We start from the raw sequence: 25566 nt of genomic DNA, 5'->3' as shown, positions 1-25566 counted from the left end.
CGCCTAGGCCCCTGTGCAGCTATCCAAGTTCAAGTTTATTGTATTAGCTAAAAGCTGTCACAATTGTTTAAAATACAAATATGATCAAATGAAATCATGATAAAATCACAGACATATAAAATAATAAGAGACCCTTCAGATCTGGGAGTGCCCCGCACAATTGATCGCAATGTATTTCAGGAAATTAGCTTGAATATTTCTGGCCGCTTTTGTGAACAGCGCTGTTCTGTATGTGACATAAAAGCCACAGTCCAAGAGTAACCTGACCACCTTTATCTGAGGGCTTTCCTCCTGTAGAGCAGCCAAAATGTTACCCAGGAGCTTTTCTCTGGGGTTTTGATAGAGCTGACAGTAAACCATGGAAACAAAAAGGAGGAAGCAGAATCTGTGTGCAAGAGGGGGAGATCTGGCTGCGGGGACTGTTTGGAAGGCAAGCGGTGTGGGAAACTACACCTCTCCTCCCTCTTAAAAAACTGTTAGCCAGATCACAGAGACTCCGTTCCTGGATATAGTGCCTTTAATGATCTGGGAGGAAATCTGAAGACTTTCCTCACCCTTGAATGGCCGTCCGAGAAGCAGGCGGAATGCTCTTCTCAGAGTGATGCCGGAGTGGCCACGGCTGTAGATGCTTGGGATGACGGCTAGGGTAGTCACCAGAGATTCATGGCATCTCCCTTGACCCCTGAAAACACTGAAATATCACAGCAAACTTTGCAGGCTCCTTGTCTTTCGTGAAGCAGTCTGCCCGAGTTCCTGTCCTCTTAATCTCAAAGATACGTGCAAACGCTATTTTCAGTCCAACTCTACGGCCCTGAATCTTACTTTCCAGTAACCGAGGTATTGCCTAACCAGGCAACCATCTTTGTGAATGGCGTTGGACAAAACAAGCTTTGCACCAGAGGATTTTGTGACTCATACTTAAGAATCGCAGACTTTTATTATGCCATCCATCCATGTTGAAAATAAACATATTTTGGGCTCGCACCGTGAAGAGGTCTGTTGAGTTTGTAAGAAATGAGAGACACGACTCACTCTGGCTCCGCTATACAATGTGAAGGACGGAGGGGGGCTTGTTCTTCACCGCCGCTTGGACGGATCCAGGCTTCTTCCTCATTTGCTCGAGGGCACTCATGGCTCGGGAATACTTATGCTTTGGAAACAGGAAAGGCAGTCTTTGAGAGGTACATATAAAGAGTCTCCAAGAGGCAAAAGGTACCGAGCTCTCTCCATCCCACCAGAAACATGTCCCTCCCCACCATTCCTGTTATTTGAGGTCGAACTCCCCCTCAGCCCCCCCCCAAATAAGAACCCCACAGGGGCCTTTCACGCAAGAAATGTGCCTGGTTTTGCCTTCCAGAGCCGGCTCTGCTGAATCCTAAGACTTTTTTGCATTTCCAGTTAAAGCAAAATGCATCCAAGCCTATCAGCCCCAGGATTATATAGGAAAACATCTTGATACATGGAGGGGTTTCACCCGAGGCCTTAGGGGCCAGGAATCATTTTTGGTGGGTTGTCCAGGGACCAGGATTCCTACCTCTTACCCCATCCTTGCTCCTGGTCTGTTTCTTCCTGTCCCCTTATCAACCCTTCCCTTCACCCCTAGGGTTGATGCAGATTGTAAAAATAAGTCTTCTTCAGCTGGTCCCGACCGATAGTTTAAAGAAATGTCACACCGTTCTCCCGTCGTCGTTGTGTTGCTCTTCACCACACCAGGCAAAGAAAGACCTCCTTTTATTCCCCCGGGCCCTTTTGAGCAACGGGGGCCACCCTCCTACAGAGCTTCCATGGATTGGAAATAAAAGGGGATGCCGTCTGCACGCAGAATTGTGCTGTTTGCACAAGGGTTCACACTGTGCATGCGGAGGGCTGGTTTTCTTCATGGGGGGTCATTATTTTGCACAACAACAATTCCCCATGCAAGGCTTGTGTTAACTACGCTGGCAAAATGGTCTGCTCTCCAGAAACTAAATGGTCCTGGTTCTTTTAAACAAGGAAAGTTTTTTAAAAAAAAATTATGATTCTATTTTAAAGGAACCAAAAACGAACGTTATCTTGGCATTCGAGTTCCCACGGGTTAAGGGCTGTTGCAGTTTAGGAACTGAGTAGTAAATCTCCTGTATTTTTCTCTACCGGAAAGGGTATTTTTAAGGCAGCATTTTAGAGTCTTTCTACTGTACATACATTAGTATCATAAATTATTTTTGCAGAACAGGACTGGCTGGATGAGTTGGGAACTCGGCTGCAGAGGAAGGGGCCTGGGTTTCAACTCCTCCATTGGACCTCCTGCAAGCAGAACTAGCCTGGGTGGCCTTGGGCCAGCTGCGCCGTCCCGGAAGTGCCCCCAGGAAGAAGGAGAGGATGGGTAAACCACTTCCAAGAACCTCAAACCTAGGAAACGCTCAAGTCAAAATCAACCTGACAGCACTTGATGAATTAAACTAGGCTGCTCAGAGAGCATGTGTGGGTGGGTACACGTGTAAATTAAGCAACCCACTCATGTAATGCAATATATCCGTACAGCCTTCTAATAATAATTGCACCTATTGAAACAAGTCCTCGTAATTCAGAAAGGCAAAACAACCACTTGTGGGTGTTTTGTTTTTTTTAGCCTTTCGTCTGCCTCGTGCCTGCAAGCGGCATGAATGGTATGGCTGTTCCTGAATTTACACAGTTGCATCTCTCCCTTGGATGAGCCACATATTTAGGGCAGATGAGCAACAAGGCCCTTGTTATGCCAGGCTGTTATCCAGCAAACGTTGGGAGGGGGGCCAACCAGGGCCCCCCCTCACTTGCTCAGCTCGAAAAACAGGCGTTGCGTTCTGTAACCTGGGACAATCTCCCACCTCAGGCTTCAGAAGCCTTCCGTCTGTGTCAAGAAGCCGGACTAAAACCTAACATTGGCTCCACTCCTTTGTGCTCCGAATGTCCTTTCTAAGGAAGGGTTTGGTAAGATTTTGAAAGCTTGCAGCTTGCGTTTGGTTCTAACAAGAACATAAGAACCTCAGAAGAGCCCTGTGCTGGATCAGGCCCAGGTCCCCTCGAGTCCAGCTTCCTGTCTCTCACAAGTGGCCCCACTAGATGCCTCTGGGAGCACCCGAGATGACCAGATCCCTGTCTCCTGATCCCCCTCTTCCCCCGCATCTGATACTTGGAGGTCCCTTCCTTTGAAGCCTGGAGATTATACTACACCCCCATCATGACTTGTCACCTGTGATGGACTTTCCAGGAATCTGTCCCATCCCCTTTTCAAGGCCTCTAGGCCAGAGGCCACCCCCACATCCTGTAGCAAGGAGTTCCACAGACTAACCACACACTGGGTCAAGAAAGATTGTCTGTTCTCACTCTCCCAACACTCGATTGGAGTGGATGTCAAAAGAAACATCCTTTTGTTTACTGTCAGTGTTTCGGTCGGATCAACACGAACACAAATGTCCTCCACAAGGTCGTGGACTGCAAGCATCCATTTCTGAATGCCTGGGAGCAGTTTCTCCCTCGATCAGACCTGTTTAATATGCAGCGCGCTTTCCAGCTCGAAGATGGGGGCAGCTGGGCCACAGGGACTGAAAGAGTCGAGGTTTGCTCCTACGCTGGCATCTGATTTCGGCCCCTGAGATATAACGACCGGAACTCTTACCTTACGGTCCACTTTTGCTTTGGCGTTGTAGAAGGAGACGGAAGCTGGGCAGAACGGCAGCACTTCCTGCTGCATCCGGTCGAACCTCTCCTGGTCGTCTTCGTCCTGGAGGGAAGAGAAGAAGAAAAGGCAAAAACCAAAGAGGGACCTCAGGACTGCAATAAAGGGGCTAATCGATGCCCAAATCAATTCTAGGAGAGAGATGGGCACAGAAACACTGGTTTGGCAGTTCGTGCCGGTTCGTTTTGTGGCCTAAATGGAGTCTGGCGCTTCCCTGCCTCCTCTAGCAGGGGCCCATCTAGACAGGCTCAAGGGCAGCACCAAACCTCTGTCCCTACAATGGGAAGAGACGGGGCCGAGTGAACTTAAGATGGCCTTCAGGGGAAAATGCCAGGCCTGCGATGAGGAAGCTTTAAACAGGCAATCACGAAGAGTCCTTGGAGGACAGAAGCGTCTCTCTTTCCTCCAACCAATTCTTGGATCATTCACGTGCTGTCATTCTCCTCCTCCCTGTGAGCCACTTCATATGTATCCTGTCACACACACACACACAGCCCCTTTGCTCCTTCTGTCGTCACAGCAGTCTCTTCAGGAAATGCTGGTTGTTTCCTGGACTGCAACAATTTGACTGGATTGACACCCAACCTTACTCCTAGCGGCTCGGCGCAGCTAACAGCCTATCTAATTAGACACCACAAAAATCGCAAAATAGGAATATCTACAGCCACAAATATTTTCAGGAATTACAGGTGCCCAACAGACAGAACGCAGAAAAAGGCATGACAACCAAACAGGGACAGGCGGGCCAATAAAATGGTTCCTTATTCCCCAAAGGCCCCTTGAGAGCTGATCCAGACCCACCCGACCCCCCCGTTGGTGCCAACAGCAGATCAGAGGGCGCCTGGTGCAGAGCAGCCGATCCGTTTTGGGTGAGGAAGGCAGACCACTCCCCCGGCCTTACTCACCAGAGTCAGGACTCTGTTCATGGGAATCATGCCCAGCCTTATGGTTCCTCCAGGTCTCAGTGCCTCCTGGACCTCTTCCGGGATAAGAAAGGACTCATTGTACCAAATTTCAAATTCTGAAAAGCAAAAAAAAGGGGTGGCATATCATACACAAAAGAAAAGCCACTGAGCCACAGGCTGGGAGAGCGTAAATCTGTCCCCTGCATCTGAGAAAATGCCACGGAGCCGGGGGTCCACGGAGCATGGCCTGAGCAGACAGTCGGTAAGCCTGCTAGTTCAAGGGGAAAACTTAGGCCAGCCTCTGGCAGATGCTCACGAGAGCCAGCCCTTTCCCTGTACGAAGCACCTGGATCCCCGTCAAAGCCCTTCTCTGGCAGGTGGGTTCAGGAGAAGCGTTCACGCTTGTGTGGTCTCGGCACCCAGAACCCGCACAAGTGGCACCTCGGAAAAAATTCCCAGGTCTAAGTCCACCTTCCTCACGGCCTGCCTCAGATGAAACAGCCTGCGGTCCCGAAAGGAAACGATGCCAAAGGGAACTTGCTCGTCTTTAAGCTGCTCCGAGATTTTGTGGTTTTTGCCACAGTGACTCTGCGAGGCATTTCTGCCCAGAGAACAGAGAGCTTCTGCCCAGAGCCGAACCCTTCGGGAACCTGCCGCGAGCCCTACCTGCGACCAGTCGGTTGCGGCACTGGTCGACCAGGTGCTGGCAATACTGAACTTCCGACTGGAGGCCTCGCAGCTCATTGTAATCTGCCCGGTACTGCTTCCTCAGATCCTTCAGCTTCATCAGCAACAGGAACTCCTCTTCGTCGATGATGATTTGTCCGTCATCGTTCAGGTATTCTCCTGCAAGGCCAAAAGGGGAGGACCAATTTTTTTCTGGGAAAATCTCAGAGCAATGGGAACAAAATTGGAGGAGGCAGACAGCCCTCCTCCAGAGGTGACAGGACTGCAGTTCCTCCCATTGGAGGGGAAGAGTGGGTAGAGATGGGCGTGAACCAATTCGTCCCAGTTCGTCAAGGTGGTCGGAAGGGTGCTGCTGCTCCCCTCTCCCTGCCTCCTCAGTCAGGGTGCTGCTGCTCTCCAGCCCCTCACCGGGCCGTGCTTACTTGCTTTCCCAACCTCCTTGGCTGATCTCCCAGTGACAAGCAAGAGCCCAGAGTTCTCTGCCCCGCCCTTTTGTTCTGATTGGGAGATCAGCCAAGAGGGCGGGGCAAAGAAGCGGAGCTCTTGCCAAGACCGGGAGATCAGTTGAGGAGGGGCATGTCTCTGGACCACCTTCTTTCTGACACTCCCAAGGAGTCGACCAAGTAGGATGATGAGGTTGTAACACAGTTCACTGCCCATAATCCACATGAGATCTGCAGGTGGCTTATCTCATCCCAGTTAGGAGGAATGTGGTGCTTGGTCTTCCTCTCAATCTTCTCAACCTTGCTCCTTATCTTGGTCCCAGGCACAGCAAACGTGGAACACCAATCCCGCGAAACATTCGGTGGCTTAAATCCAAACAATACAGTAAACCTAGCAGGCTCCATCTTTGTATGATGACAAATCTCAGTTGCCTTCTAAGTTCTTACACCTCGCTCGCTGGAGCCTGCCTTTGCAGACCTGATTTCCGTTCCCCAACCCCCTCCCCACCCCTGCAAGCCTCTCCCTGCTTCCCAAGAGCCGGCCTGGTCTATTAGGCTTACCCTGTTGCTCTCGCTCAAATTTCTGGACCTCCAGGGATTGCCGGGTGGCGTCCATCTCCTGCTTCAGCAGGTTGACCCGCTGGGCCACCTCGGTCATTTTTTTCCGGCGGTCAACCAGGATGGCTTTGTTCTCCTTGAAGATCCGGTTGATCTCGCTCCCGCGCTCGTTCTTGAAGTCCTCAAAGGCGGCTGCCTTGGTTGGTGGGGAACTGCACAGAAGAGACAGGTGAGGACCACGGGCTGACCTTGAGGATGCTTTGCAATTAGAAGATGATGGTTAGGGTGATCCCCCCCTCTACCTTTTATCCTTCCAGTGACTGTGGAAGACCTCCCTCTTCAGGCAGGCTGTAAGTAACCGTGATTGAATCCCCAGACATTTTTTTTTCTCAACATGCATTTAAAATGTTTAAACCTTTTAATATTATTATGGCTTGCTTAATTGCTTTTTAACCTGCAATTTATTGTGCTTTGAGTGTCACATGTTTTAACCGCATGAGCTGCCTTGGGTATCCCCCCACTTGCAGGAAGGCACCCCACAAATGATGCAAACAAATAAACAACATTTCCCCTTCACACTGCAATCCTTCAAAGCTGCTGTGTTTGCACAATCACCTGGCAAATGAAGCCTGCGCTTACCTCCTAGTAACCAATCACCCATTGAAAGCTTTTCTCAGGGCAACTTCTGGAAGGATAAACCCTGTGTTAGTATGAAGAAACAATTGAACCCTTTAAGGGATGCCCCGTCCTAACGATGGGCTGGCTGTAAAGTGGTTTATCTCCAAAGGAGCCACAGAGCCTGGTGCCTTCAGGCCCATGGATTTACCGAGATGTCCTGACTCTCCACATGGAACTATTTGGAAAATAGACCATCTCCACTGTGCAAAGGTAGGGAAGGAGGGGATGGCCTAACTGGACATGAATTGGCCTGAATGTCTGCCCAGGTCAAGATGATCTACAAAACTGAAGGGCTGCTGGAAGAGTCGATCTCCCCTCCTCCCCTTTCCGTCGGCTACTGCGCTCGCTCGCACCTTCCTAAGATAGCCCCAATAACGTCATTCCCCAGGGACCTCTATACGCTCCGTGAGGTCCTCCCAGGCAATTCGCTAGGCGGCCACTCCAAAGGAGGCCAGGAAATCATCTGCCAGAACCCACCAGGGCCTTCTTTGCTGTGGCTCCCACGCTCCGGAACCAGATCCCGGTAGAGCTGCTCCTGGCTCCCTCCCTCCCTCCCTCCCTCCCAACATTGGGAAGGCATTTGAAAACTCTGCTTTGCAGAGAGGCGTTTTTTGGCAAACTTGCTTGATACAGTTTTCCTGTCTGTTTTGTTTGTTTATATACCTCACACTTCACATTTTATTTGCCACAGATGCCTCTTCGAGGTTTTCTGGGTTTGTTCGCTTCTTTTAATTTAATATATGGCAATCATGTTTTTATCCCGCTGCAGATTGCCTAGAATAGTGCATGGCACTGATGGGTCAGGGAGCAAAGGAAAGGAAAGGAAACCAGGCCTTCTCGGCAGTGGCCCCTAGCCTTTTAAACAGTCTCCCCTCCAAGATTTGCCTGGTTCCCTCACTGTTAGTTTTTAAGAGCCAACTTAAAATCTGGCTCTTTAGGCAGGCCTTCCCTCCCGTCCCCACTTAATTTTTGTTTTCGATCTTGAATGATACCGTTATCGCTGTTTTAAATTGTCATTTTAACTTACTATATTGCTTTGACTATTTTTATTGTAAGCCACCCAGAGTAGATGTGGTCTAAATGGGCGGGGTATAAATTTAATAAATAAATAAATAAAATAAATAAAGGAAAGCAAGCAAGCAAGCAAGCAAGCAAGGAAGCAAGGAAGCAAGGAAGGAAGGAAGGAAGGAAGGAATTCCACCTGGGCCTTGTGACCGCATCCTCTTTCGGTGCAGAGTCCGAGCGATGTGTCTCCAGGCTGGCAACCTCTTGCTCCCGGACATCCTTGGTGTCTAGTTCCTTGGTGGGGGCGCCCACCAGGCTGCGGGAGGGGGACACCGATTCCAGATCCTTCCCAGAGAGAGGACTTGCCAGCCCTTCTTTCCGCACCACGGGGCTTGAAGACAAACAGAAAGCTACGTTGGACGGGATCCGCCTGCTGGGAGACTAAAGGGAGGCTCAGCTCTCCTCTAAGAAACTAGACAGAAGTGGCTTTAAGAGCCGCAGGCCAACAGGGATGGCCAAGAGAAAGACCTGTCCCTTTAAAAAGGGAGGCTTTGGCTGATCATGCAGCAGCTTTCCATCCAGACCCCATATCCCACCCCATATTTGAGAGTGCACAACACTCTGCTTCCACCAGATCTTTTTACTGTTCCAAGGAAAACCAGCTCCTGGCTTTCTAGCTTCACCGATAACCCTGGGGACGGGTGGAAAAGTCTCAGAGGAAGTGGAAGGGACTAGGCAAACATCTGTATAGCTTCAAGGGGCAGGGTGTCAGCCCTTCGCCTTCCAACTCCCGCAACTCAGAAAAAGAGGAACAAGGATGTCATGTCATGATCTGCACGGAGCGTTCAAGCCCCAGAATTCTGCTCCCCTTCCTGCAAAGTCTGTACCGCTTCTCTGCCACGTTTGGCCTTGTGGCTGGAGCTGCTTCCTTTGGGCCTCTGAAACTTGGAAACAAGAGGAGACCCACCTGACGGGCTCTTTGCCCTTCTTGGCTTTTGCCCTCCTCCCGCCCGGCTTGGATGAGGAAGGTGCCGCTCCGATGCCAAAGCTCTGCCCATCCAGTTCCCCGACCAGGTGGCCCTCGGCATCCACCAGACCTGCCTGACAACGGGAAAAGGCCCGTTTGATTTTGGGACCCAGAAGAGTTCTATAGCGAGGACAAAGTATCCCCCCCCCACCCCTTTGCCATGCAAACCTTGCGTTTAAAGATTTCAGCTTTTGTGCTTTTCAGGGACAAACCAGGAAAGGAGCCTGGGATCGCCAACCGACAAGCCCCAGCACCCATAAAGCCCTGGCTGCACCCTCACTGACCTTCTGGACGACAGACAGAGTTGCAAAGTCGTTTTTATCAATCAGGGTGTATTTGCTCCGCAGCCTGGCTTCCACTTCCTGCTCTTGTTGGCTAAAGAGAGGGACGTTTATTTGCTATTTATTTGTTTCATGTCTATCCCACCTGATTAGTGCGAGGCACCCTTTGGGGGGGGGGTTACAGAAAGCTGAAACCCATATTAATCAACACAAAGGCAAAGAGAGTCTCTCCAGGTAAAGCAGAAAGGGGTCCGGGGTTTCCTTATTATCCTCAACCCCACCGAAGTCTATTACGCCAATAGTCTAAAGGTCCACCAAAGGGAAAACTCAAGGCTTTAAAGGCTGCACGATGATCGTTTCGGTTGTCCGACAGTCTCTGCGAATCCAGCCGAGGACTCAAAAGAACTATCCCGGGATGAGAACATTCAAATCAAAGATGACAAAAAAAAAAAGAATTTATTTCTTACCTCCTGCCAGAACGGTGTGCCTTTAAGGCACCCTGACTTGCAGAGGGAATCATTTGGTGTCCCTCTTAGAAAGACATGGGCGCCTCTACCTGAACAGGCCCTGCTCAGAGATGTCTCATTGCTCTCTGAGAGCGCCTCACAATAGTTTGCAGCCTGTTAGGCTGAGTCCAATCATCATTGGTCCATTTAGCCCTGTAATTTGTGCTCCCAAGTGGCCCTCCGAGGTCTCAGCCTTCTGACCACAGACCCTGTGCCCTGGAGATGCCAGGGACGGGATCTTGAACGAGAGAGATCTCTCACTGCTCAAATTCAAGAAATCTAGAGACACAGCCGCCCCGTTTGTCTGAAGCAATGGGGCTTGGGCTCGCGAGAGCTTAGGAAAAATGAAAGCTAGTTCGCCTTGTAGGTGCCACATTACTATCTCTGCTTCTCTTTTACTGGGATTCAAGGTGCTTAGTGAGATCTGAAACTCACAAAAGCATCAGAGGGCCTGAATGATCCACCCACTTCATTCATAAAGGAACTGCGCGAATCCCTCCGGCTTCTACCTGTCATCTCCCCAGATGGGCTTATTAAAAACGCCAAGGTGGAGCGGCTCAGAATGGCACCTCCCACGTAGAGGGTGTCACTATCTGATCTTTCACACACTTCATGGAAAGATGGGGGAGATCAACAGCACGGAGGCTGAAAGGTGAAAAAAAAGCCTTAAATGCTAGATTGAGGGAGGAGGTATTTTAATCCGCAGGGCTGTGAAGCAACCGCCCGGTGGAGTTTCTGAAGCTATTAATTCTAGGCAATTGGCACTTCTTCACACATTTGACGGTCACGTGTGCGCTGGAGATGTTTTAAGTGAACTTTTTTTAAAAAGGTAAAGAATAACTGGGCTGATCCCTATCAAAGAGGCGCCCTTGCCTGGGGACTGGGAATCATTTGGATTTGGACTCAGGGATAAACCCCAACCCTTGTCCCCTGACAGAGCGTCAGGTTCTCTCGGAGGCTGAAAAAGTTGCTTCGTTGTGCTTTATCTCCCAGGATCTTCCAGCCACTAGGTGGCAAGGAAATCCTGGAAGCTGAACTCTTAAAAAGTCCATTTTCCAAACAACAGGTTCTTCTTCCAGTCTGACCTCTTTCATTTTGAGATTGTGCCTCTCCATGTCTGGGGTGTTGGGTGGGAAGAGGAATCAAGAAGCCATAAGAAGAACAGGCGAATTCCAAGATATTTCCAAGCAAACCAAGCACCTCCTTCCGAGATGTTCAGAGACGTTCTAATGTGTCTGTTGTTCCCTGCCTAGAGCATCCCTGATGTCTGAAGTGTGTAACTTTAGCACACTTCTAGCAATGTGTCCTTCCTCACCCTCTTCCAGGGCCCGCCTGGTTACACAAGAAAGGCCATGTCCCTTCTATAGACAGTGGGTCTGCATTTAGGAAGAGCTTCTCCTTTAAATACTGTTCTCTACCTATTATTCCTTTTGTCTGAATATGTACTCTGGAGTGTCTGTTACCAGCATGGCTCTTTGTATGACGGGAGGGAAAGAAGGGATTAAATCTGAAGGAAGAGGGGCAGAAGCCAAGCGAGGGAATCATATGATCTCCATGACATAGGTTCTGAGTTCGGTTCAACCTGCAGCAATTCCCCTGTTGAAAGGGTCCAAGACTACCAAGTATTGTGAAAGAACTCAAAAGAGCCTCTAAGCCAGACCAATAATGGTTTTCCCAGGAAAAGGTCAGTTCCCTGTACTTGCATGACTTCAACATGCAGCCCTCGTCTGCAGAAGAGCAGCGAGGGGCTCCAAGTAAGGCCTCAGCACCCCATGCCCAGCGGGACTCTCAAGGACTTACCTCAAAATCATTTTGAACTGGTTAAACACTTCGTGGATTTGCCTGACGCTCATGATCTGGAGAGGAGAAGTGGAAGCAAAGAGGATTGCCCTGGAGTCGGGGGTGGGGGGTGGGAGGACCATGGAGCTGGGGCTCCTGACCAGCCTTTAAAAAGGGGACCCCCCCATGGGGCAACGAACCGGCCAAAAGACACGGCATTTATACAGGATTAGAAAGGTGAACACCTCCCCGTTTTCACCTTCTTCCCATCCATGGGACATAATCTGGTTGTGAGACTAAGCTGTGGGTTGCTGTTGCTGTTTTTTTTCCCGGCATAGAAGTCTACACACTTTTCCTAACCTATGCATTTTTAACCGATGCTTTTTTATTTCCGGATCTGGGCATGCCGTTTCTCTGAACAATCTGCAGAGATCTGTGCACGATCTCCCGTGGGTCTTGGCACATCATTCAAAAAGGAAAAAGAAAGCAAAAGCATAGACGATGCATTCGATCCAATTTGACTCAGATTTTGATGGATACGAACCGTGTTCCCATTCTCTACACTGTTGGCTTTATACTAGGGATCAGCAGCAAAGGAGAGGGTCCTTTTCCAGCTGCTTCTGCTATCCCTCCCTCCCTGCTCTCTCCAACCCCAGTCCCAGTTCCTCCTGCCCATCCTCATGGGCCCCACTGCCCATGCCCCGGGGCTGACTGTGCTCATGGGCCCAGCTCTGCCCTCACCAGCTCTGCTGTCTAGCACACAGGAAACAGAACCCACCCTCATCATCGCTATCCAAGCCACCCCATGGTCCGCCACCCCCAACCCCGCTGGCCTGCTGGAGTGCAGCTGCTTACGTCTAGCTCATCTATGGCTCCTTCGAGGTACCGGCGGACTTGAGAGTTGATCTCCACTATCTGGATTTCGTTCAGGGGCTCGTAAGATACTAGAGGGCGATTGAGCTGGACCCAGAAGAGAAAAAAAAACAAGGAACATGAGCCACATGTACGATCCCTCCCACACTTGTTCCCCAGAATGTTAGAAACCAACTTAAGCCTTACTTCCGTGGCTTTCCACCCTAGAACTATGAAGATAAAGAATTGTCTTCCCCATCCAGGCAGGAAGGAGGCGGCCAACACATGACAGCAGAAAGGGAGGGGGTAGAGGAGCCCTTCCAATCCACCCCTCCTCCACAATTAATTTATGCAAGCCGCATTTTACCTCTTGAGCTGTGTGACCTGGCGGGTGAATAATGGCTTGAACGGCAAGTTGGGGGCCAAGAGAGAGAACCCGGTTCCCCCTCCCACTCTCCCTTCCCCGACAAGTTCACAAAGCAGCATCAGACCACCGAGCAGAACTGCACCACCACGATGCATTAACCGGGCCTTCCCGTGCTGCGCCGTACCAAACAGTTGTGCATGGCCAACTCGTTCTTCAAGTAGAGGACTTCTTTCTCCAGATTTTTCACCATTCGCTAAGCAAGCATGAAGCACAGCGTAGGAGGACATGGAGAGAGAGAGAGAGAGAAAGAGAGAGAGAAGGCAAGGTTGCATGCAGATTCCTGCCATGGGATCCGTATCCACACACACACCTGGCCACGCATGTGCACGTGCGCGCACACACACACATGCGCACACACACACTCCTGCTCTGCTGTGTCCCAGCCATCCTGAAAGTAACCTTATTGCTAAAGTGCCCATCCAACTGCTGCTCAGGGTCGCAACTCCAGCTGTCAAATGACCAGGGAACAATCCAGATGATTGGCTCGGAGCTCTCGTTGCGACCGGGCAAGGTCTGTTGGCACCTGTCTGCAGCCCTCCGAAACCACCCGAGGCTGAAAGAGCAGCCCCAGGCATTCCTCTGCTCTGGGGCCTACCGGGACAAACCAGAGCGGTCCCGTTTCTCAGCCCTTTCAAGAACTCTTCTTTTGCCATCCTCCCTTCAGAGGTTGAAACACACTTGGAAGACGTCTGAGATTTGCCATGCCTTTTAGTCCCTTCAGCTGTCTGGGCACATCAGTAGAGCTGGGCTCCTGGCTTTGGAGACAAGAGGTTGGGAGTCCGATTCCCCCCACTGAGCCTCCTGGGAGAAGAGCCAGCCCGGGTGGCCTTGGGTGAGCTGCTCCCAGTCCCAGAAATGCCCCCAGAAGAAAGGAAGGGTCAACCCCTTCTGAGGACTCTCTACCTGGACAAGCTTGAAAAGGGTCACCATGAATCAGAATGGACTGGAGGGCCCAGGATGATGATTAACCTTTCTAGGAGCTTTCTTTTCCAAATTCCCCCCCCCCCCCATGTGCTCTGTTTTCCTGCTGGGTCTCTGGATTATCTACCTTACAGTTTTAACGCTCCTATTGTTTCTGCACTTTTCACAGCCCATGAAGGGGCCTTCCCAGAATGACAGCTGCTCAGTAATTTAAATTAATACATTACCTGCACTGCAACAGAGAGCAGTGGTTCTTCTGTATCATTGAATCTAGAGGCACAACCAGAATTCAGTGTGGAATTCTGCCCAGCGGAGACTCTCGAGGGCTAGGCAGACAACAGCTAAACAACACATCTGCCCTGCTATTTCCCCTCCCCCCCCCCGCTTGATTTCTCGTAAGATCATTCTTGCCTTGCTCCACCGTCTTCTCTCTCTAGATAATCACCTGGGTGATCATTTAAAGCCCCCCACAAACTTATGGTCCAGCCGACAGACCTTAAGGATGCCACCCCATCTCAAAAGAGAGCACCAGCTGCCCTCCAACCCCTAAGTCATCAACAGAACCCCAGACAGCCGATTCATTGCAATGGACACCCACCTCGCTGTCAATCTTTTCATTAACAATTGGCTGGGTCGTCACCCATTTCATTCTGGTCGCAAAACGAAGCGTGGACAGCTGGAGAAACACAAAGGGCACCAAGTTCACCGCGTGACAACTGGTTTGGAGCACAAACACTCTCCTGCAGCAGGTTCTTTGCCATGTCTACTGATAACAGAGATCACCGTGGTTTGCCTTTCTCGGAATGAGTCCAGGCAGGGCCTCACGCTCAGCTGGGAGCCACAACGATACGCCACAGAGAAAGGCTAAGAAAGGCTCTTCGAGAGCACCCTTGAAGGGCTTATTCCAAAACGGGGTAGGGCTTAACCAACCTTCACTTTTTACGAAAGGTTCACTTGTGCAGCTGGAGGAGTCTCTCTCCCTGTCTTTTTTTTTTTTTTGCTTGATTTTTGACAACGTGCCTTAAAAACCCTAGGACTTGGCAACTCCGCTCCTAGGCATTTTAGGGCCCAATCCTGACCCAAAGGCTCAGGGACGCTTACCGTCTCTATGATGTGGACGGCCTCGCTGCAGATGTTGGCCACAAGGACCGTACGACAATTTCCACCTAGGAGAGAGAGAGGAAAGAAGCGAGAGCAGCTCTCGTGAGTCCCAAACTCTTTCTGCTCTTGATGCAGTTTTTTCATGGATGCTGTCGCTTCCTAACCCCCTTTCCACCATGAGGTCACACAAGTCCTTCCTCAACAGTCTCGAGAGCAGAAGATCCATTGACTCGGCTTAGGTTGACTGCCAGGTCCCTTTGGGCTTCACCATGCCTCCCTCCTGAAAAAAGATGTGCTAGGCTGGAAATATAAAGGTTTTGACTTTTTTTTCTTTTTTTAATTTGCTAATCATGGTTTGCTGGGCTTGGAGTTCAAAGAACACCAAGAAAATGCCTATTGTTGTTGTTGTTGTTTAGTCGTTCAGTCGTGTCCGACTCTTCGTGACCCCATGGACCAGAGCACGCCAGGCCCTCCTGTCTTCCATGGCCTCCCGGAGTTGGGTCAAATTCATGCAAATTCCTATCAGGAAGTGTGTTGATTTTTGCCGCTGGGGCTACAAAAATTTCGGTGTAAGGCTTATGCCAGGTTGGCAGCTTAAGGGTTAAGCAAAATGGTTCCCTCCTCTCCAGATGCAGGGTGGTACCCTTGCTGGAAGCTGCTCTTCTTGTTTCCTGTGGAAAGTCATTTGTTGTTGTTGTTTAGTTGTCTAGTCGTGTCCGATTCTTTGTGGTTTTTCTTCCAGTGGTTTTCAATTTCGCACAACATGTTGGTGGCTTATTGTCTTCCACGGCCTCCCGGAGTTGGGTCAAAGTCATGTTGGTTGCTTCGATGACCCTGTCCAGCCATCTCATCTTCTGTCGTCCCCTTCTCCTCTTGCCTTCACATTTTCCCAACATCAGTGTCTTTTCCAGGGAGTCTTCTCTTCTCATGAGATGGCCAAAGTACTGGAGCCTCCGCTTCAGGATCTGTCCTTCCAGTGAGCACTCAGGGTTGATTTCCTTTAGAACGGATAGGTTTGTTCTCCTTGCAGTCCAAGAAAATGCCTATGACACAGGCTAAATAAATGGCTGCCCTTTTGCTTAATTTTTTTTCTATCATCTGGGGCCTCCCTGCCTGGGTAACCCCCACGTGGGCCTTGGAGGCAGGGCCTCTGGTTTGATGGCTGCAAGGCCGTGTAATCCTAAGCTGAGTAAATTCAGTAGGTTTTTTAACTGGGCTGTTTTAAAATACGGTCACTTCGGGTTCAAACTCTTAGCCCAGGGCCATCCTGATGAAACACTGCATCCGTTTCCAGCCCCTTCCCCATGCCCAGTTGAGATCCTGGTTGTGCAACAGGATGTATGGCCAGTTGCATGGCTTGTCTGCATGGGGGAAAATCCGAGGGTGGGTGGTGGGCGGGGGAGACCCCTTGCGCCGCTGCCCTCGACTGCAGAGAAGCTTGGCTTCAGCTTTCTTGGAGTGACGCAGAAGGAAGGAAGGAAGGAACCCTTTGCTCTTTTGTGACCATTCTCCAACGCTTTCAGTGGTTTTCAATTTCGCACAACATGTTTGTGGCTTATTGGCTGCCGGATACTTGGGCTGCTAATTAAGAGAAGGATGAGATACAAACGAACAGAGGGAGGGTGCAAGCGGATGAAGCTAAGCTTCAAGACAGGCCTGTGAACGAAGGCTAGTTTGTGGGCCAGCAGGGAGCTCAGCCTGGGTGCCCTCATGTCCGGCACCCCTTCCTACCCCGTAATCCCCTTCTGTCCCTGCTCCAAGCCCATACCTAATGAATCCTTCAAGGTGTAGGCGAGCTTGCTCTGGCGGAAGGGGACGTGCTCCCGGTTACGATCAGACAAGGCAACGACCACTTGTTCAAAGAACGACAAGGACTTGTTGATGTAGGTGGCTTCTTTCAACCCGTGGCCTTCGGACTGTTACAAAGAGAAACCAGGAGGATGCCTTTGAGTGCAATGAACCTGTACATATGCTTATTCGCTCAAAGTATTTTTTAAACCCTTCCTGTCTATACAAAAGGCCCACACAAGGAACAATCGGATCTTTGCAAAAGTAGCAATGATTGATTCTAAGTGGCATTCAACTAAAATTAACGATGAAACCAAAGTAAATTAAAAATTAATAATAATCATATTAATAAACTTAGAATTGCAGATCATCAAGTCCAGCCTGTGAGGGAGACACAGATGCTGGGAATCGAACTCCCAACCTCTGGTTCCATAGCTAGATGCCTAAACCATTTAGCTTTCCAGTAGTTCATTAAAGATCATCATCATCATCTTAGAACTACAGAGCTGGAAGGGACCCTCCGGGATCATTAAGTCCATCCCCTGTCAGGGAGGCACAGACGGCGGGAATCGAACTCCCAACTTCTGGCTCCACAGCTAGATACCTAAACCACTGAGCTATCCAGCAGTTCTTACAGGCAAATAGCAGTAACTACACAACAAATATTGCTAGAACCGGTGTGTGTGTGTGTGTGTGTGAATACAGCTCAGTGGCACAATTCAATAGCAAAGTTCCAGCTGCTCAACCTTTTACGATTAGGTGAAACTCAACAATGCCAAAAGGTGCCATCCTGGTTTTCGCCTTGACAGAAACACCGGGGAAACACACCAAAAACGGACAGAACCCAAAGTGCTGGCAGATGGGTGACCGATGCAAGGAAGGAGCGCTCTGAAGCAGGACCACATTCCTGAGCATCTGTTTTGGCCCTCGTGCAGAAAGGCATGTCTGGTGAGTGGAGAAGCGCTGAGGCCCCATTCCTTTGCTTTCTCATAAGAAGGTGGAGGCTCCATGGCTGTCAGGAGGGCTGGAATCCTGTTAGTGTTCCAGAGCCATGACTCAGGAAGATTTTAACATCTGATCATTAGACTTAGAAAGGAAGAATACATGCAGGGCCCGAAGACCCAACAACAACGAAAAACAAAGCAAGCAAAACAAAGCGGTCTGATTTGCCAACCACAGGAGTCGAGGCAAGCAAGGGCTTGCTGTGACAATCACACACAATTAGCACTGGCAATACTCCCGTTTCCAGTGGCAGGCTATCCCTAAGGACCACTGAGCCCCTAAAACTAGGCAAGCCAACCCAACACACCCATGACTTACTTTGCTCTTTGCCAGCCTCTCTGAGCCTGCGAGATCCACCAGGTTAATTTTGGAGGTGACGTACCTGGCATCTGAAAGGATTCTGGAGTGACACTGGAGTGAGAGATCGCAAGCATCAGTGCGGACGGAAGACCGCAGAGATCTTCCACCGGAGGAAGGGAGCACAAGAACCCCACAAATACGGCACGGCTGCTGACCTCGATGTAAATGGTGAAGATGCAGTGGGACCGGGAAGAGTGCCTGTTGAGTTCGTGTTGGCCAACAGATCTGTTGGTGTCACCCTGAAAAGGAGGTGAAAAGAAGGAGAGATGCAGCCAGAGCAGAAGGAAGAGGGTGCATTTCTTCTATTTATATCCTGCATGGGATGGGAGAAGGCCTTCCCTTGCAATACAATATATTGCCAATAGCGATGAGTGCAATTTTCTAATTACAGAAAATATAAAGACATTCCCAGAGTCATCTGGGCTATGATCAAGTATGATTGACTGATTGATTGACTGACTGACTGATTAACTGACTGATTGATTGATTGAAAATATTTGACCATGTTTTTCTCTTAAAAGACCCAAGGCGGCTTATGTAATTAAAAAGACAATATTAAAAGCTAAAAACCCTAAGCATACAAATATTAAAAGAGAATTAAACAGGTTTATCAAATTAAACAACAGTAAATAAAATCAATGCCAAATGCTGGACATTTACAAGCAGCAGCGCCTATCAACCCAATTTGAGGGGGAAAAAAACCTTCTCAGATGGCCAGTCACTTAAAGAGAGCTTGCATGAAGAGAGAGGTCTATTGGCCCACTTGCAGAAGGACAGCAAAGATGGGGTGAGGCTGGCCTCCAGTGGGAGGGAGTTCCAGAGTCTCTGGGAGCAGCCGCAGAGAAGGCCCTCCTCTCCTGTGTCCCTCACCAAATGCACCTGTGAAGGTGGTGGGGCCAAGAAAAACATTTGTGCATACAGACTCTCCTATATACAGGCACCAACACATTTCTGCTGTGTGTATACAGTAACTACTCTGAGCAGCACGTTTGTATTGGATACAAAGGCTGTATTTTAATTTACACAAATCTGGTTTTTGATTGGTTTAAAAGCCAGGGTTTTCCTCTAAGGGAACTCTGGGAAGTATCATTCCAAAGTGGGAGAAAATGGGCAGATGAGAATACCTAGGGGATTTTCATCAGCCCCAGAATACTTCCATCAGAGCTTGGAAATCCTGTATTTTTAAGACTACAAAACCCAGATCCCCCCCAGCCAGCCACACTAGAGCTCCGTGAGGAAAAACATCATAGTTAAAATGTTAACAACTGCCCTATGAGCACGACCCAAATTTCTCCTGGAGCAGAACCAGATGCAACTGACCAGAGGGGAGGGGGGGAAAACTGGTATATTAAAAACACCTGCCAACTTATAGAGACTCTTCCCTTTCAGTCACTGCAGAGAAGGCGGCTGATATCTCGCTGGCTCTCCTTACCTCAAACAAGAGATTCAAAGCAACTTCTTCGTGGGGAGCCGGATGCAAAGTCAGGCCTTTAACAGAGATGCCCTGGGGTCCCTCAACCACAGACAGTGGGGCTTCGTTGGCTGTGCCAGGAGGGGCCAGGGATAAAAGATCATAGATGGTCTCGTTGTAGATTTCCAAGTACGAAATCCGAACGGTGATGAACTGGCTGCCGTGTGCTTCCATCGACTGGAATACCTGCAGAAAACAGCCACCCAAAACAAGAGAAACCTGGTGCTTTCTCTTGTCTTGAGAAAGAGTAAAACTTTTCTAAGTTTTAGAACTTTAATAAGACTAAAACTTTTCTAAGCTAACTAAATACAAGCTTTCCCAAATGGCTCATTTTTGCTCAGGTACTTTATCAGTCTAACAATATGAATACTGACCAGGTTTCCATCGACACAAAAATTTGTTCATTATAGAGCAAACATATCCATAAGGAAGCCCAAAAGGTATTTCAAGGAAGCGCTCAGTTCAGAGGGCTCTGCAGAAAATGGCTGGATGTGCCTTCATAAGATCAGCTTCAAGGTCACAGAACAACTTATGTATTGCTTCCCCCCACCCTGCCCCCCCCACCTGGCTTGGGAATCAGGGTATCATACAGCAGAGAACTCTCATCCATACAAAAGGAACAGGGGTGTGACCCAGGAGACTTCACTCTCTCTCCATCCAATAGAGATCCTTTAGCCCAGTCTTCCCAAACCTGGTGTGACCTCCAGATATGTTCAGCTACAATATATATGGGGAATATCTGGCTCAGCAATACTACGAGCGAGAAGGATCTTAGAATAGTCGCCGGTCACCAGCTGAACATGAGCCAACCGTGTGATGGGGCTACCAAAAAAAAAGGTGAATGCTGTTTTAGGCTGTATTAACAGTACTCTCCAAATCCCGCGAGGTGCTAGTTCCCCTCTATTCAGCCCTGGTTAGGCATCATCTTGAGTATTGTGTCCAATCTTGGACACTGCACTTCAAGAAGGATGCTGACAAACTGGAACAAGTTTAGAGGAGGAGAAAAAGGATGATCAGATGACTAGAAACCAAGCCCTAGAAGGAAAGACTGAAAGAATTGGGCCTGTTTAGCTTTGAGAAAAGAAGACTGAGGGGAGACAGGATAGCCCTTTTAAAATCCTTGAAAAGCTGTCATCCAGAGGAGGGGCAGGATCTGTTCTTGATCATCCCGGAGTGCAGGACACGCAACAATGGGCTCAAGGGACAGGAAGCCAGATTGAGGCTGAATATCAGGAAGATTTTCCTAGCTATTAGAGCAGTAAGACAACGGGACCCATGACCTCAGGGGGAGGTGGTGAGGGCTCCAACACTGGAGGCCTTCAAGAGAAATTCAGACAACCATCTGGCAGACCGCCGTTTTGATTTGTATTCCTGCCTGGAGCAGGACCTGATGGCCTTAGAGGCCCCTTCCAAGGCCACGATTCTATGATTCTACCTCCCACCACACTCCCTTCCTGGATTGACTGGGAGCCCTAGCTTGACACTTCTGAAAGGCACCAGACCGGGAAAGCCGAACGACTCAAAAACGCTGAGAGCCAAAGCAACGCAATCCCATCTGCACAGAGGAAGGAACAAAAAGTTTCATACAGGGTGTGCGGTTCCCCCAGCCAGCTCTTTCATTTTTTTCTTCTCCAGAAGTCAGGGAATGCCCTCGTGGTTCTTTCTCCTGCAACCTGCTTTGGCTGCAGGCAAAAGCCTTATACATCTCCGGAATTGCCCCTCCTCAGAGGGGCTTCATCCCTTTCAGCTTTCTCATCAGCACCAACAGCTTTTCATGATGATCCAAACTACCTGTTGTATAGCTCGGGGGATGATCCCCCGATGGCTGTAGTTTCCTGTGGTTCCTGTCATGGTGAAGGTTTTGCCAGCTCCAGTTTGCCCATAGCAGATGATAGTACCTGGAAAACACCATAAATTCAAGCTGTCTCTGCTAGGATCACGAGCAAACATGCATCACTGGTCTTCCTTTAGCCAAAGCACTTTTTTCATAGTAATACGCAGAGACGTGCTGCATACATAACGTGTCCCCCCACGCTTCCACGGGATGAATACCTCCATTCCCATTAAATCAGTAAATGTGACGAATACAAATAAAGGAAAACAGTACATTTTGAAACTTGTTTATTGTTGCAATAAGGTGGTTAGAAAGATGCACCAAGGAATCACCAGACAGAAGGTGCCCGTTTGTCCGAAATGCTATTTCTACCACTCTGAAAACTGGCAGCTTCCAAACGGAGGTCATTCGCAACCATACAAATAAAGCTACAGCTATTACAACATTGAGAACATCTCAGAAATATATCCCAGCAGCAAACGAAGCAGGGGATGGCTCACAAAACATGAAAAATGTGTTATGTTTCCTGTCTGTGAGTAAGTGGCACCGCTGAGAATCTCAATTTGCCTCCACCAGTCTTGCTGTGGAAGCATCTATTCCACATTTGGTCAGGTATGTATGCTCTTAGCCCTCTGATCACATTTAAGGAAACCCTCCTTTTTCCATTTGCCACAGAGGCTGCCATGCACAATGCAGATCAGCCACGTACGGGTAAAGTCACAAACCCATTTCTCTTCCTCCTCCAGACTCTTTTTAAAAATCATTTCTAAAGAAAACTCCTCTTACAGAGATAGAAGAAGCAAAAGAGCTGGTACATAACTAAACACTCACTGAAACAACTTTAGCTTAATTACCTTAACAATGGGAGATTTAACTCACTGGAAGCATGGGTAGACGGCTGTACCAGAATTTTATTTGCCAGCTACCATACTTGCCACCTGAGTTAGGGAGGGGAGTAGAAGAAGGGCTCAAGCTGCAGGAGGGGGGAAGTGTTGAGATTTTGATCTCAAAATGTATTAAATATAAATGTTTATATTTATACAATAAATGTAAAATGGCTGATTTTACTTGAGTCATGCACTGAGTGTATTCAGGTGTGGGTACCAAGGTTTAAGGACTTGATGTTGTACAGCTGTAAGGTGTAACTTTATGTAAATAGAAAATGAAGTAATGTGTTTTCTGATTGGTCCCAGGAATGTATATAGGTCATGTGTAAAGGGGACATTTTATTTGCTGTCAGATCACTTATTTCTATGCTATGTATTGTACCATGTTGTGTTATGCTGCCATATGAATGTCTATTCTCTCTGTATTTTAGACTAAGTTGTATTTTACTCTCTCAGTGTTACAGTGTCTTTGCAACCTGATATCTCCTAACTCTGCTTATGTCCTGAGAACACATATTTAACCAAAATTCTCAACAGAAAGGCCCACCTGACAGGTCCTGTTGATGCTTGAGAAAAGAAGACTGAGGGGTGGTACAGCAGCACTTTTCAAATCCTTGAAAGGCTGTCATACAGAAGAGGGGAAGACCTGTTCTCGATCATCCCAGAGTGCAGGACACGCAACAGTGGGCTCAAGTTACAGGAAGCCAGATTTGGGTTGAATATCAGGAAAAACTTCCTAAGTGTTAGAGCAGTACAACAATGGAAACTGTTACCTCAAGGGGAAGCGTTGAGTGCTCCAACACTGGAGGCCTTCAAGAAAAAAAAACTTAGATCATCACCTGGCAGATATGCTTTGATGGTATTCCTGCCTTGAGCAGGGGCTTGGACCCAATGGTCTTGTAGGACCCTTCCAACTTTACTTTTCTATGAAAGTTTGAAACATGTGAAGATGGCTGCCACCTGGCTCACCTTAAATGACTCTTCATGGAGCCAAACATGCACAACTTCTTCCACCTTTCCTTTTAGGTCTTAGCGCCCAACACTCTCACTGTGTGTTTGATTACCTCTTTTGGACAAGTTCCTGTCTGTCAATGACCTTCTTAAATTGGGGTGCCCATTACAAGACACAATACTCCCTGTGAGATCTTACAAAAGAGCACAGGAAGAGCACAGCGCCATACCTTCGTGCTTATGAGCCTAGAACGGTATTAGCTGCTTTAGCTGCTGATTCACATTGCCAACTCACAGTCCACAGAAGCTATCAAATCCTTTCCATATATGTACAGCTTTCAAAGTGGTGTTCCCTCCCCCATCCTATAACTCTGCATTTCTCTCTTTGGTTTTTTATAACTTTACTCCTATCTCTGTTGAATTTTATTCTGCTAGTTATAGCTCATGTCTTCATTTTGTCACCAATCTGAACCCCAGTTCTTTCTTCCACCCAAACACATGTCATTTGCAAGATTAGTACACTTCTTTTCCATCTGTTTGCCAAAATCATTGATCATGCTGTTGAATTACACGGAGCCCCTGAAAGAACAAAACCTTTGTCATCCTTTGATGCATCCCCCCCAGGATGACACAGAACAAGTGATGACCACTTTTGGGTACAGCCTATCAGCCAACTATAAATCTGTCTAACCGTTGTTCCCTCAAGCTTTTACTATACATTGGAATAAACCCCTCGTGGCTTCCTCATCTCGCTATCTATACAGCCAGTGCCAATGCTAGAAGCAAGACAGGTAGAACAGATAAAAGCAGAGTATAAGGAGTCAATGAACGCCCCGGAAAAAAGGGCTATGCCAGAGTAACTCAGAGGCAACACGGTGCTTCTCTTCCAGATGGAAATAGAGGGAAGCAAGAATAATGGTAAGAGCAATTTACCATTATATCCATTAAGAGCTTGGGAGACCAGGTCTCTGGCGACTGCCTCATAAACAGCATCCTGGGACTCATTATGAAGAACACCATCTAATTTGAACGACCAGTCTGTCTGCTTATTGTTGACAACTCCTTTTGAGCGATCTCTCTCAATGTATATTTCTATGGTCTAGAAAAGAAATTAACTGAAAGCCAGTTACAACAAATCATAAGACACACAAACACATCAAGAAGGTGGTGGTGGGGGGAATCCACTATACTAGGAAAAGCAAGCTACTACAGAGGCAACCTGAACTCTGTCATGCCTGTTTTCTCCTGTACATATTTACCTACTTTATTATCTGCCCCAACTCTGATCATGTCCTGAGGAAACTCAGCTGTCGGCTTGATTCGTGCAAAGGCATTCACTCTCTTTTGACTGGCGCACATTGTGAAGGATCCTGGGGAAGAGAGAAAGAGAGGAACAAAAATAAGAGGAAACTGCGGCAAACAAAGGGAGCTTTTGAGGTCCAACAGAACTCCTGATCAAGGAGAGACAGATCAACTTGGCTTCCTTCCTGTGGTTCTGCCCTGTCAGGTCGGAACCTGACTTACAGCGACCCTATAAGGGAGATATTTAAGGAGTGGTTTCACTAATTCCACTCCTCCCCCCCCCCCCCGTGAGTTTCTGCGGCTGAGCACGGATTCGCACCTTGTTCTCCAAACCCATGTTCCTATCCAGTACACCACACCGGGGAACATGGGTTTGCAGAACGCCTTAGATTTAAATCCCAGTAGATATCGAATTGAAAAGCTTAGGGGTTGAGGTCTCCAGGCTGTGGAGCCAGAGGTCAGGGGTTCGAATCCCCGCTTTGCCTCCCTGGAGAAGAGCCAGCCAGCCTGCCTGGGTGGCCTTGGGGCCAGGGGCACAACCGTCCCAGAAGCAGCAGGAGAAGAAGGGAAGGGGGGAAACCACGGCGGGGAACCCTCCTTCCTCATCAGCTGCAGCCTTGGGGTGCCTCTGAATACAAATGGAGGAGGAAGGGGTGGGGTGGGTGAGAGTCCCCCCCCCCCTACTTTTTGAACTTAACCCCCCACCCCTCACACCAAGTCAACGCTTCCAAGGCTCAGCCCCCGGCCCGCTCAGGAGGCTTCCCGGGCTGGTCAGGATGAGTGCCGTGGGAACCGGCAGGCTGGCCCTCCTGACCCCACCTGGGAGCGACTCGCGTTCCCGCCGGCGGCGGCCAAACGGGAGCAGCGGGCGCGCGCGTGTGTGTGTGTGTGTCGGGGGGGGAACCCCACGGGGCGCGCGAAGTGAAGGTGCACACGAGCGAGCGAAGCACCTGGTTGCTATGGCGAGCAGCACTTCCGGCGTTCGCCGTTGCTATGGCCACCGCCATTTCCCCCCTCTCTCGCCCTCTTCTCGGGTGGCAGTGACGTCATCGGGTACAAAGAGGAAGGGGCGTGACTTCCGGCGACGCTCTTTCTTTTCCTCTCTCT

The 25566-nt window shown here is 49.0% G+C and overlaps 1 protein-coding gene across 6 annotated transcripts; it reads right to left on the bottom strand.

The window, feature by feature from the left end:
* Positions 1–14: 14 nt before the first annotated feature.
* On the bottom strand, positions 15–25523 carry KIF9 (kinesin family member 9). 6 transcript variants are annotated; one of them, XM_020777579.3, is made up of 21 exons: positions 25410–25522; positions 24421–24527; positions 24091–24256; positions 21277–21383; positions 19447–19671; positions 18170–18253; positions 17973–18065; positions 16633–16780; positions 14865–14929; positions 14362–14439; positions 12967–13035; positions 12419–12523; positions 11585–11640; positions 9282–9372; positions 8938–9071; positions 8167–8361; positions 6291–6499; positions 5266–5445; positions 4600–4715; positions 3635–3739; positions 15–1150 (listed from the first exon to the last, which is right to left on the bottom strand). In XM_020777579.3, the coding sequence occupies exons 2-21, from the start codon at positions 24514–24516 to the stop codon at positions 1043–1045; spliced, it is 2430 nt and encodes an 809-aa protein (XP_020633238.3). In that variant the 5' UTR covers positions 24517–24527; positions 25410–25522; the 3' UTR covers positions 15–1042. The 6 variants fall into 6 exon arrangements, with proteins under 6 accessions (XP_020633238.3, XP_020633237.3, XP_078234518.1 ...); XM_020777578.3 differs by lacking the exon at positions 25410–25522 and adding an exon at positions 25279–25393; XM_078378392.1 differs by lacking the exon at positions 24091–24256.
* Between the last annotated feature and the right edge of the window lie 43 nt (positions 25524–25566).

This window comes from Pogona vitticeps, chromosome 6 (assembly GCF_051106095.1).
Source record: "Pogona vitticeps strain Pit_001003342236 chromosome 6, PviZW2.1, whole genome shotgun sequence".
NCBI classification, from domain to species: Eukaryota; Metazoa; Chordata; class Lepidosauria; order Squamata; family Agamidae; genus Pogona; species Pogona vitticeps.
The sequence above is the reverse complement of the archived record's forward strand: the minus strand, read 5'-3'. Positions and strand labels throughout refer to the sequence as shown.

Coding starts and splice junctions, on each gene's coding strand:
- KIF9 (XM_020777579.3), bottom strand. CDS start 24,516: ATGTGCGCCAGTCAAAAGAGAGTGAATGCCTTTGCACGAATCAAGCCG. Junction 18,254..19,446: donor CTTTGAATCTCTTGTTTGAG/GTAAGGAGAGCC, acceptor CCTCCTTTTCAG/GGTGACACCAACAGATCTGT. Junction 3,740..4,599: donor TGAACAGAGTCCTGACTCTG/GTGAGTAAGGCC, acceptor TCTTCCCTCCAG/GACGAAGACGACCAGGAGAG.